The sequence below is a fragment of the Mastigoproctus giganteus genome, chromosome 12 (assembly GCF_048544385.1).
Source record: "Mastigoproctus giganteus isolate SK-2022 chromosome 12, ASM4854438v1, whole genome shotgun sequence".
NCBI classification, from domain to species: Eukaryota; Metazoa; Arthropoda; class Arachnida; order Uropygi; family Thelyphonidae; genus Mastigoproctus; species Mastigoproctus giganteus.
The window spans coordinates 696281-709534 of NC_143586.1; the positions used below are offsets into that span (position 1 = coordinate 696281).

Below are 13254 nucleotides of genomic sequence, written 5' to 3' on the forward strand. Positions count from 1 at the left end.
TCTGGTTAAATTTTTATTAATTTATGTATCAGATTCGGGGCTGGGAACTGATTATTCCAATTTTAGTTAATTCTTATGGAAAAAATTTGATTCTATATTCGTCCGTCCCTCAGGAATGGATCAATTACGAATATAGAGGATTTACTGTACTATATTAAATAATACCATGATCTTTGAGATAAATCAGTGTACACATCAGGAGTGCACATAAATTAAAGTACAGAAAATAATACATTCCATTCAGAAACTTGTACCAGTTGCTTGATCACATGCAATGCATCAGTCATACAACTAATCAAAGAGATAAATATGCATAATGAAAGACAGATTCGTTAATTATCAAAGTTGAGAATAAACAAAGACACTCAAACTGTTTACAATCCAATGAATTAATTTCTATTTTATTCTCTTCATTTATACTTTTATATAACTATTACCAAAGACCAAAAATTATGGCTATACACACTATTAATTTTGAATTAATAAACAGTATTTACCTTGGCAATGGTTCATTATCCCAATTAAAATTCCAAACAAATCCATCATTGTATGCCTTCGTTATCTTTTCCTTCAAAATGATTTCAACATGATCCTTGTCTAAATCAGTCTTGCATTTGGCAAAACATCTATTTACATAATTCCTAAATGAAAAAATACTCAATTAAATACACACACACACACACACCCACGCACCCCAATGAGCCAAAACATTATGATCAGCGAGTTATGCAAATCGAAGCAACTGCAGGCAAACTATGGTGCATGTGCAGGTCAGGACACTGTATGAAAAACACCTGATACTGAGCCTCATTAATCAGTGTTACTCTCGTTCTTCAGATGGGAAAGGCAACAGACTTAAGCAAGTTTGACAAAGGGCAAGCTGTAATGGCCAGATGACTCGGCCAGAGAATATCCGAAATGGCATGGCTGGTAGGATGCTTACAGTCAGCCGTGATTAGTACCTACCGAAAGTGGTTGGAGGAGGGAAAATCCACAAACTGCCGGCAAGGTGTTAGATGACCATGGCTCATTGATGCTCGAGGTGAGTGAAGGCTCTTCCCGGATGGTACATGGCAACAGAAGGGGGGACTGTGGTGCAACTTGTCAGTAATTGGAATGCTGGTGACGGGAGTAATGTGCCGCAACACACACACACACACACACACACACACACACACACACACACACACACACACACACACACACACACACACACAGTACATCGAACCCTGCTGAAATTGGGGCTGCATAGCCACAAGTTGCTCCTAGTGCCCATGCTAACCATGGTTCACCGGCAACGGCACCTACAATGGGCATGCGAACATCAAAATGGACCTTGAGTGATTGGAAGAAGGTCGTCTGATCCGATGAATCATGTTTCCTGTTGCACTGCGTGGACGGCCGGGTAAGTGTGCGCTGTTTACCTGGGGAAGTGATGATGCCTGGATGAACCATGAGACAAAAACAAGCTGGTGGCGGCGGTGTCATGCTTTGGGCGATGTTCTATTGGGGTACCCTAGGTCCAGTCATCCATGTGCCGCGCGCACTCTTGACGTCTACCACCTACCTAAACATCATTGCTGACCAGGTACACCCTTTCGTGGCAACAGTCTTTCCCTCTGGTGGTGCCGTCTTTCGGCAGGATAATGAGCCATGCCACATCACCCGAATTGTTCGAGACTGGTTCGCAGAACATGAGGAAGACTTCCAGGTATTGCCCTGGCCTCCAAATTCCCCAGACATCAATCCCATCGAGCACATGTAGTTTGTGTTGGAACAGCAACTCCAATCTGTGGTGTCTCAACCATGGTACTTACAGGAGTTAAAGTATCTGCTGGTTACATGTTGGTACCAGATACCACAAGACACATTTAAAAATCTTGTGGCATCCATGCCTTGCCAGTTACAAGCTGTTTTGGCTGCAGGTGGAGGACCAACGTTATATTAGGTAGGTGGTCATACGTTTTGGCTCATCAGTGTATTTATATAAATTAGTAAAAATTTAAGATAAATCAGTTGGAGTCATTCCACCTCAACACAGATAGGCATCTGTGTTGAGGTGAAATCTGCGAGTGGTCCCAGGATTTGCTGAATAGGTGGGGGCAAAAGTGGTCTTCCAGGGGATCATTAAGTTCAATCATCATGTAGCAGCAAAAAAAAAAAAAAAACTAGATTATTCTGACCAGGAACCATGACTACTGTTAATGATGCTGTATTCTTTTTGACATACAAAACAAAGAGCAAATCATAATTTTCTTGTTCTTTTATTAATAAGGAAACATAATCCCATTTGTTTTTATAAAATAAAATAATCCAGCTATTCTGCCAACTTTGGTCTCATGTCACGTAAGATGTGTCATGAATTTTGAGCTTATAATAAACGTCGTGGCAAATTCAATATTCCTTACATTTCGAGAGTACTGTTTCAAACTTTTCTGAAGGCAGTCACTACACAGATCACCCTACTTAACTTAACGTAACTCTCTAGGAGATATCCAGATCAGCTGGTATATAATCTCTCTGCTATTACTCTGTCAAGTGTGACTCTTGTACAAGTCTTGTGACAAGAGTATTAGTAGTGGCAAATGATGCAAGAAAGGAAGTTATTTACTGATGCTACGGAGTCAGTATTAGGTGGGTCGGAAAACTGATAGCTCGGAGGGATACACAAAATAACAAATTATCTAGAGCTGCAAGAAGGGGTGAAAGTGCTTATTGCAATAATTATTTGGGACATGCAGCAATTTTCACACCACTGAACATAAAAGATGGCTTTACAAAGTGGAGCAGTGTGGCATTAAGGGAAAGTTACTACTCTGGACAAAGGGATGGTTAAGTGGATTAGACAGAGTCGTTATCAATGGACACTACTACTTATAGACTAATGTTATTATTGGAGTTCCCCAATAATAACATTGGTTCAGTGCTGAGGCCATTAACAATATTGATAAAGATATATAAAGCTTAATTCTAAGATTGCAGATGATACAAAGTTGGCAGGGTTTTAATGACAGTAATGATGGTATTACTGTATTGCAACAAGATCTAAAATAATTAAGATGGGCTGAGAAATGGCAGTTAAGTTCATCAATGACAAATGCAAGGTACTGCATATGGGTAGTAGTAATGCCAGGTTAATGCACAACTGTGGTACGTTGATCTGGGATTACTATACTCAGTTGTTTAAAAAACAAAAAAGAACTAGGGTTATTGTACAAGATATAAGTTCTCTGAACAATGCAGGCAAGATGCCAGGACAGCTCATAGGGTTTTTTGCGTATGATATACAGGATCATTGCTAGAAGAGATAAGGAAGCAATCGATTAGTCTGACATAGGTGAGTAGTATGTAGTGAGTGTTAGCACTCTTGCTCTGACTAAATAAGATTAATGATTAAATTCGTGATTTGCCGGTTCTTTTTTTTTTATACTCCTGCACGACCATGACATCATTCATGGTCATACCAGAATATAAACAAGAACATTTAGATGGAATGATGTAAATAGTTAATTTTCAATTCCTGGAAAAGATGGCAATGGCTAGGCTGCACTCTGACTACTGCATCCAGGTCTCAAGGCCTCGTTTTAGGATAGGATGCATAAAAGGGCAATTAGCTGGCAAAAGGTACAAAAGTGTAGTCTTACCAATGCAGGTATCAGTTCAACAGATTACAGCATCTGGAGACTAGTCAGGTGATCTCACTGAGATGTTTAGGGCGTTGAATGAATTGACAAAACTCAATGTTGATGGCATTTTTCCTCTTGATCAGACTACACACATGAAGGTGCATAAATTCAAATTGTGGAAGGATAGATACAGGATAGAATAGATGTGCAGAGGTTTGCCTACAGCCAGTGATTGCTGGAACAACCTTCCATTCTGTTCATTGTGGAAATGGGCAATTTGAAAAAATTCAAGGAAGAACTAGACAAATTATTGGAGATGGACAGGTGATGTGGGAGGGCATTTTTCTTTGGCTGATACTATATATGCTTACTTTCTTGTATCACATGACTGTAATAATAATTACACTAGCCAACAAAAAATATTTTTTTCATACCACCACAACGAAAATATATGATAACGTGCTAATTCCAAAAATCACCATTAAAAAGTCTTTATCACTTCAACATCAAAAGATGTAGCAATGTTGTTTAATGTTAAAATAAAGGGATATATACATATAATTCAAGTCTGCAATACAAGTATAAAAAAAATATTATACATTCTCTATAACTCATTCAACTTCAGAAAAAAATATCATAAATCATAGTGAAATAGTTATATTTCAGTAATCAGCATACCTGCAATTGTCCTTAAAAATGTTTGCTATTAAGGAATTTTCTCTTGTATTCCTGCTTACTCTCCCTCACAAGGAACCAGCAGTAATCCCCCATCATTGCAGGATCCCAGCCCAGCAACCTTGGTACTGCTTTTCCATCATGGAAATATCTTGATGAAACTGCTTCCCTTGTTCATCACTCATCTCCCAGATTTTCAGGGAAAAATCCGAGATGGGAATAAAGAAAATGAATTTGCAATGACATTCGACAGCCCGTGTTTTTGCAGCACTCAAGTAAATTAGACACCAACATTTCATAATTTTCTTCTTTCCTATTACCAAAAAAAACCATGTACTACTGCCTTAAATGATTGCCAAGTTGCCAATTCAACCTCCTTTAACTGGATTTCAACCCAATGTTGCACAACATAATGTTCTTCTGTCGCACAGCTGTCCCACAAACACAAAAAAAAAAAAAAAAAATTTTTTTGTGAAACCCCCTCCTGCAAACAAGGCCTAATAGATTAACAGTAGCCACTGTCAGTGTGAAAGTGATTCTTGCACTGGTTCTATTGGAATGAGCAGAAGCCTGGAAAACAAGATGCAGGATATTTTAGAGACTGCTGGGAGTCACTGCAGTACAAGTAAACACATGGGTTGTGTTAGGGTAGCTAAGAAAAAGAACAGGTGCATGTATACTTGCTTGTACACCAATGCTAGGAGTTTGGTAAATAAATTTGATGAATTTCAGGTATTGCTCAAAGCATCAAAGGCGGATATTGTTGGGATATCAGAGACGTGGTGTCACACAGATATAAGGAATGCAGAACTGGAATTTGGGGAGTACAACGTCTACAAAAAGGATAGACAGGATAGGAAGGGAGGAGAGGTTATGCTATTAGTTAAGGAACACTAAATCCAAGGAAGTGAAGCCAGTACATCGCTGGACAGTGCAGTGTCGAGTCAGTTTGGTGTGACATAAGCACTGGGAGATCAAAATTTAGAGTAGGAGTGTGCTATAGACCTAATGACTCTGATGAGTATAATAAGAAACTGTACAGGGAAATAGAGTGGGCCAGTAAATCAGTGTCTTATAATGGGGGATTTTAATTTCCTAGATATTGACTGGAATTTGTTGATTGGTCACTCACACACTAGCAAGGCTTTTGTGGATTTATTGGATGATTGTTTTCTACATCAGCATGTTCAGGAAGCAACTAGAGGGAGTAATACTCTTGATTTGATTATTAGTGATTCTTCATGATTTAAGAAACTGCAGATAAAGGAACCACTGGGTGGTAGTTATCACAGTGTGCTGAAGTGGGATTTACTCAAAGAGGTAACTACCAGTAGGGGTAAAGGGAAGGGTTATTGCTTTCATAAAGGCGACTATGATGGTCTGAGACAGTATTTAAATTCTATACAGTGGGACCAACTGATGATGTTAACAACAGCAAATTCAAAATGGGAAGCATTCAAAGAACTTATATTGGAAGCCACAAGGCTTTACATACCAACTAAGAAATATTGTTCAAGGTTTAGCCCTAAATGGATGTCAGATGAACTAATGAGACATATGGCACAGAAGAAAAATGCTTGGGATACATATAAATTAACACGTGACACAGAAGCCTATGATAGATATAAATTGATCTGTAACCAAGTTACAAAGGAGGTTAGGCAGGCGAAGGCAGATTACGAGAAATCCTTGGCAAGGGATGCAAAGAAAAACAGCAAAGAGTTCTTTACTTACGTAAACTCTAGAAGGAAGGGGATAAATCAGATTGGTCCACTTGATATCGATGGGTCAACTGTTGATGATCCTGCTCAGGAAGCTAACAAACTAAATGAATATTTTGCATCGACATTCACACATGAGAGTTATTCAGCGAGGGGAATTCCAGAGATGTATTCAACTCTGGCAGTAAGCTAGATAATCTTGTAATAACTGAGAGTGAAGTGGAAGAGAAATTGTTGAAGATAAACACAAGAAAGGCAACTGGGGTGGATGGGATCTATCCAGTTATATTAAAGGAGGCAGCAAAGGAAGTAAGCAAACCCTTAGTCATAATTATGAGCGCTTCCTTGGACTCAGGGTAGGTATCCATAGATTGGAAATGTGCAAATGTGACCCCAATTCACAAAGGAGGATCAAAGGCTGACACAAGTAATTATAGACCTGTGAGTTTAACTTCTGTTCCAGGAAAATTAATGGAGGCACTGGTTAAAGAAGCACTGCAGGATCATCTAGACAAGACTTCAGTTATAGTTTGGACACAGCATGGTTTTGTTAAGGGGAAGTCTTGCCTGCCCAATTTAATTGGATACTATGATGCAGTCACAAAAGAACTGGATGCAGGGAATAACTTTGATATTATATACTTGGATCTTAGAAAGGCTTCTGATACTGTTGCACATGGAAGACTGCTGCACAAATTGGAGCAGTGTAGCATTGGAGGCAAATTGCTGCTATGGATAAAGGGGTGGCTGAGGGGGAGAAGACAGAGTGGTAATCAATGGACACTGCTCATCGTGGACTAATGTTATTAGTGGAGTCCCTCAGGGTTGAGTTCATTATTGTTTTCAGTATTTATAAATAATATTGATGATGGTATATCAAGCTTAATGTCCAAGTTTGCAGATGATACAAAAGTTGGCAGAGTTGTTAAGGACACTACTGACACTATGCTGCTGCAACAGGATCTGGAAAGGTTGAGCAGATGGGCTGAAAGGTGGCAAATGAAGTTTAACATTGACAAATGTAAAGTACTACATAGGGGAAACAGCAACCCCAGAGCCCTTTTCTCTTGTATAAGGCAATGGTCAGGCCACACCTTGAGTACTGTGTACAGGTCTGGAGGCCTCATTTCAAGAAGGATGTAGAGCTGCTGGAACGAGTACCAGAGAAGGGCAACAAGGTTAGTGAATGGAACAAAAGGTTGATCTTATGAAGCAAGGCTTAAGTTTTGCAAATTACAGTGTCTGGAGACTAGGCACTGGCGAGGTGATCTGATAGAGGTATAAGGCCTTGAATGGTTTGAGCATGCTCAATGCTGATGGGATTCTGCCTCTTGCTCACAATAATCACCTGAGAGGGCATAAATTCAAATTGAGGAAAGTCAGATGTAGGATAGATGTCTGGAAATTTGCCTTTAGCCAGCAGGTAGTTGGTTGGTGGAACAGACTTCCATCCCTTATTGTGGAAGTTGATAGCCTAAATAAATTTAAGGCTCAGCGGACAGGTATTTCGAATGAACGGAGGGGTGAAGTGGAAGTTTTTTTTTTTTTTTTCCTGACTGATGCTGCATAAGCTTGCTTTCTTGCATCATATGCCTCTACTAATGCTAATACCAATAACCTTAAGATCATGGATAGGTTCCAACCATAATCCTGGTATTTTATAGCATATAAAACCTTAGACATGTTTTTATGACTTTCTTTAAGTACAACCTGAATAAAACACAGGAACTGATAGAAATTCGTTGCCAATATGAAGCAAAACTGCTTTTGAACTTAATTTTTATCCATCTACGAGTAACTCTGAGAACAGGTCACAATTAGTTAATACTGGGAAAACCTTGATACAGCCTACAAAAATCCTCAACAAAAACGCTGTGTGCTTAATGCAAAAATGCAAATTGTTGCATCGGAATTTGAACCTAAGAACCATAGGTAGAAGTCTGACTATGTTTATCACATGAAAACCAAGGCCAGAATGAATTGCTAAAATTAAGAGAATTAGCTTATATCTGTTAAAATAAATCAATATGTCATACATTCCTGCCTAGATTATACAAATTGGCATATTTTGATAAAACGTAACTCCCTCTATATTTAATAACTGTGATCTGATGTGAAACCATGGTGATTTTCAAAATCTACGCATATAAATTGGTTAAAAACAGCATTTACATTCTTGGAGGTAAAAATCGTGTTGGCTAGTGTATTATTATTTCTATAATTATAATTATTATTAATTATATTAGTGATTGGCCAGAAAGGAAGAATCTAACAAATGAAGTGGAGCGCTAAATGAATACACTCACCACACGAGCATAGTACAAAGTAGAGAAGATAGAGACAGACATGACAATGTACAGGATGAAACTACACACAAAATAGTTGGAATGGTTCCCAACTGTTCAGGTCATTGAACAGCAAACAGCAGACCAGAAATGGACTGTTGTCATGAAGAGCCTGATAGTTCCTGTAATCTTGGAAAAATGGAGGACTTGAACAACCAACTATAAAGAAAAAAAAAATAAGGACACAGCTGAACCAGATCTGGAGGAGGAACACCAAATAAAAGAACTACAACATGACTACAACATCGTAGGTGGTAGATGACGTTCATCAACCGGTGAAATACCACCACTTTGCTTATTGGAGGCTTGAAGTGGTGAAACCCATGTTTAGTCTCTAGAGCAAAAATTTCCGGCATCCCCCTCCCCCATACTTCTCCTTTAACCCATGCATTGTACTAAGTACTATAGGTTTTGATGCCTTTCGTGTTTGGGGTTTTCATAAAAAAAAAAAAAAAAACATGAAGTAGCAGAAGTGGAAACAGAGAAGGTCACGATATCAAGAATAGAAGAGTGGAAGATGGCTCTAGCAGAATTCAAGGGCTCAGAGCCCAAAAGAACCACACCATACCGAAGCAGAGACCCAACAGAATCCTGTGGCAAGTCACAGACCACTTCGATCAGTAAATAAAAACAAATTACCTCAACAACAACGTAGTAACACTAGATGCCATCCACACAGCCATTTACTGTGCCACTGCAGCAGCCACCAGGATAAACAGAAGAAAAACGAGAGGCCAAGAGGAAACAAAAAATACAGAGAAGGAACTACCAGCCTGGGAAAGAAAGCAACACTAGCCATCACAGGGGGGGAGAGAATCCCATAAAAAAGGGAAAAGGTATTGCAACAATAACAAAGTAATAATAATAATTATTATACACATAATAATTATAATTATTATTATACAACATCAGCCAAAAAAAAATTCCCATACACCCACCCATCCCCTCTAATAGCTAAGTCTGCATGGTTCTCTCTTGAATTTATGCAAACTTCCTGCTTCTACAACACCAGATGGAAGTTTGTTCCAACAATCAACTACCTCCTGGCTGAAGGCAAATTTACACATCTCTGTCTAGCAATCATTCTCCAACAACAGTTCACATGAGGAGAGGTGATTTTCGTGTTACTAAACCTAACTGAATTGCAACCATTGAGGCAAAGCTGATAAGCACAAAATTTAGTACCCTTAATTTAGCCTTGAACTGAAACTTGAGGTTGATTATTAATTAATTAAAATAACAAACAAATCGTTAGTAAGTTTAAAGTTTAAATTTTAAGTTTAAGACCAAAAACCTTAAATCTCTATGGGAATACCGCTCCATAAACAATTACCAAGTCAGCTTGGATTACTATCAAATGTGCTAGCAGCTTATCTGATGTTCTGTGCATGTAGACACTGTGTGGCAAGTACGGGTTATGCCTGAAAGCAAATACTTCTTTACAATATAGTTTGTAGCTTAAGTAAACCTAAGCTCAGGAGGTGTATGTCAGAATGGGTACAGAGACACATTTATACAGGAGATTCAATGCTCAATCTTTAATTTCTCATTTAACTCTTTCAACTCTGAGGCTTGGCATACAGTTGTTTAATTTTTTTGTTTTAAATATTTATAATATTCAATAAAAAAATAACCTTTCTTCTAAGAATAAACCCAATTACTTGGTGGTTCTCATATACCTCAAAGTGACATCCCTATAACAAACATAACCTTGTCAAATTAACTTTCCTTTCAATAGCATAGCCACAGTTTTTTCATCTGAAACCTGACTTCACCACCGTATCAAAAACACTGAGGAAAGAAGTTGTAGAATAGATGTGCGGAAGTCTACCTTTAGCCAGCGGGTAGTTGATTGTCAAAACACACTTCCATTTGTTGTTGTGGAAGTTGAGAGATTAAATAAATTTAAGGCAGAATTAGACAAACATTTGAAACAAATGGATCAGTGAAATAGGAAGGGGGATTTTTTTTTTTTTTTTGGCTGATGCTGTATAAGCTTGCTTTCTTACATCATGTGCCTCTACTAATGCTACGGTCTTGCAGTACCCTACTAGCTTTATCTTTTACCTTTTAAACACAAGACAATGAGTATAGACAACAGCATGAGTGTCCCCCATGTCAAGAAATTCATCTAAAACAATATTCCACATAGTAGGTCTGAGTATCCATCCCTGTGGGCATTCACATTTCACCACAAAGGTCTCCTCCATAAAGTTAGACCACACCACCACCACTCTCTGATCTGAGAAATAATCCCAGAGGATGTTAAAGACATTTCTGAGGCAGAGGGCAGCTGTAGCCCTGACAAGAATGCTACTCAACACAGTGCATTGAATGCACCTCTCAAGTCTACAAACAAGCCAAGCACATAATGCATGCATTGTCCAATAATGAAACTCTAAACAGCTCAACACATTAACGATTTCAATATCTGGTGTATGGAGACAAATCTTTTGGGCAATAATAAGGCCAGTACAGCTATGGACATTACTTTTAAGTGACTTCAGATGAGTGCACTTTGTTAAAGCTGTACCTTTTCTCAAATAATAGAATCAAAGTACACTGTATCTTATACTAATGCTTGCAAATTCTTAACCCTTCTGGGGGCCAGTGTTCGATGTACACCCACCATGGTTGGTTGTTTAAGGATTTTATGGTGCATTAGCATCTAAGGCTATAATGCGCCAAGTCAAAAAGGTATAAAATGTAAATGTATAATAATATAATTGTTTATATATGAAAGAGTATACAGCATAAAACAATAAAACATTCTAGATAAAGTTACTTAAATTAATAAGTTGTAAAAACTTAAATATAGCTGACATGTGTTGTCCGATAAAATCTGTGAGTGTATAAAGTTCAGACAGATGAGAAAAACTTAAGCGACAATCATTATAAAAATATGGACTGTTAAAATGGTGTCACAGTTTCTACACATAGGATGATCATCCTATATGTAGAATATTTTTAAAAATATTTTAATAAAAACTTTGAAAATTAAAAAATTATTAAACGTGATTCCAAACTTTTAGGAAGAGGTGTATATCTAAAAACTAAAGATACATAAAATTTGCTCACCTCAGGCTATCAGGCCAATCGTGGCACTTTGGTAAGCTATTAAAAAATTAGAGAAATTAAATTTAAACATAATCATGGAATATTAATAATAATAATAATAATACTTTGTCAAAAGAAAAATTATATTACATACTGTAATTTTTATTTATTTTAATATTTCTTAATTTAATATAAAAAATAAACTAGTATAGTTAAAGAACTATACGGAAATTATATGTACAGATACATATACAGTCGAACTTGGTTATAATGAGCATCAAGGGACCAACAAAATTCCTCGTTATAACCATTACTCACTATATCAGTTTTGAGTTAAAACTACCTCCTATTTTTTTTTAATTCTCAATACCTTGATAAAAAGATAGATTCAAAAAACAAAAGAAAGATTAGAGAGAGAAAAATAATATCAGTATATACCTACATATTATTTGTATTAATATGCTTGTATCGAGTTTTTAAATCAATCCAGTGAACTGTTGTTACATACAAAATCATCGCATACAAATTGTTTAGCAAATTTTTCCGTTTGAGCCTTCAAGATCAGACAGTCTATTGAAAATCCAGCACTTCTTTGCGTAGTGAACCATTGAAGCAATGCTTCATTAACATTTGTAACCTAGAACTTTCTAAATTTTTTTCCCCAGTTATGTTCTTTCCTAATGCCAATATGTGAACATATTTATTCTTCCACAATGTCGATACTGTTAAAGAAGACAAAGAAAATTTTTTACACACTTCAACATTTTTCCCACCTTTTTAACTCACAAATAATTTCAATTTTTTTGCGAATCGAGAGAGACTTTCTTTTGTCGGTAGACATGTTTCTGAAGGAAGGGTTCATTTATAACTGATTTTATTTTAAAATGACAGTAAAGTGATCTGCCTACAAAGTTCTTAGAAGTTCCGAAATAAATTTATGGTTCAGTAAATATACAGCAATCTGTAAATAGGGTAATGTGACAAGCAGGTGGTAGATGACTTTCATCAACCGGTGAAATACCACCACTTTGCTTATTGGAGGCTTGAAGTGGTGAAACCCGTGTTTAGTCTCTAGAGCAAAGTTTCCGGCATCCCCCTCTCCCCCATACTTCTTCAATCCATGCACAGTACTAAGTACCATAGGATTGATACCTTTCGTGTTTGGGGTTCTCATAAAAAAAAAAAAAAAAAAAACACCAATGCACTATTGTATAGCCCTGTCTCCAAAAGGACAAGGTCATAAACCAGCCACTAATCTGATGCAAGTGGTCATAAAAGCTAAGTCACCCTTTTAATTTTGTCTATTCCAAGAATTGGGTTTTTTCAACTACCCAAGCAATTAAGAATGTTTGCATAGTTACCAAAATTTGTACAGTATATCCGTGTAGTATGCTCATTATGACAGTGAATGATCGTATGGGAATATGTGTAAACTAAAATCGTTATGTTTTTTGTTCATTACCGCCATTATCTCGTTATTTCCGTGCTCATTATAACCAAGTTTGACCGTATTTATATTCATGCTGAACAGATGATAATCAATAAGGCTATATTTTATATTTATTCACTGCAATTACAATAGAGGTAATTACAGAAAATAAACATTCCCCATTTAGCAGTTTGCTGCCAAGGAACTTATTTCGAAAATCTCAACGTTTCACGCATCTCCATTTTCTTTCATATGCAACCTTTGCTCCAGATCAGATCAAAGGTTGTAATTATTTGATCTCAACTTTAAGATTAATTTACAGAAGTGCAACTACTGTTGCAACAAGAGAACTTTCTAAATTTTCTGACTGACTTAGTTAATATCAAGATTAAGGTCAAGGT

The 13254-nt window shown here is 37.1% G+C and overlaps 1 protein-coding gene across 4 annotated transcripts in view; it reads right to left on the bottom strand.

Annotated features, from left to right (window-relative positions):
* LOC150076627 (uncharacterized) overlaps positions 1 to 13254 on the bottom strand; it is a 404400-nt gene that overhangs the window by 260520 nt on the left and 130626 nt on the right. For 3 of the 4 annotated variants that reach the window (XM_090386196.1, XM_090386195.1, XM_090386194.1), the window contains exons 6-7: positions 11446 to 11481; positions 498 to 641 (exon numbers count right to left, since the gene is read on the bottom strand). In XM_090386196.1, the coding sequence (XP_090242322.1) occupies positions 498 to 641; positions 11446 to 11481 (180 nt within the window). The remainder of the gene's footprint in view (positions 1 to 497; positions 642 to 11445; positions 11482 to 13254) is intronic. The other variant, XM_090386197.1, reaches the window with a different exon arrangement.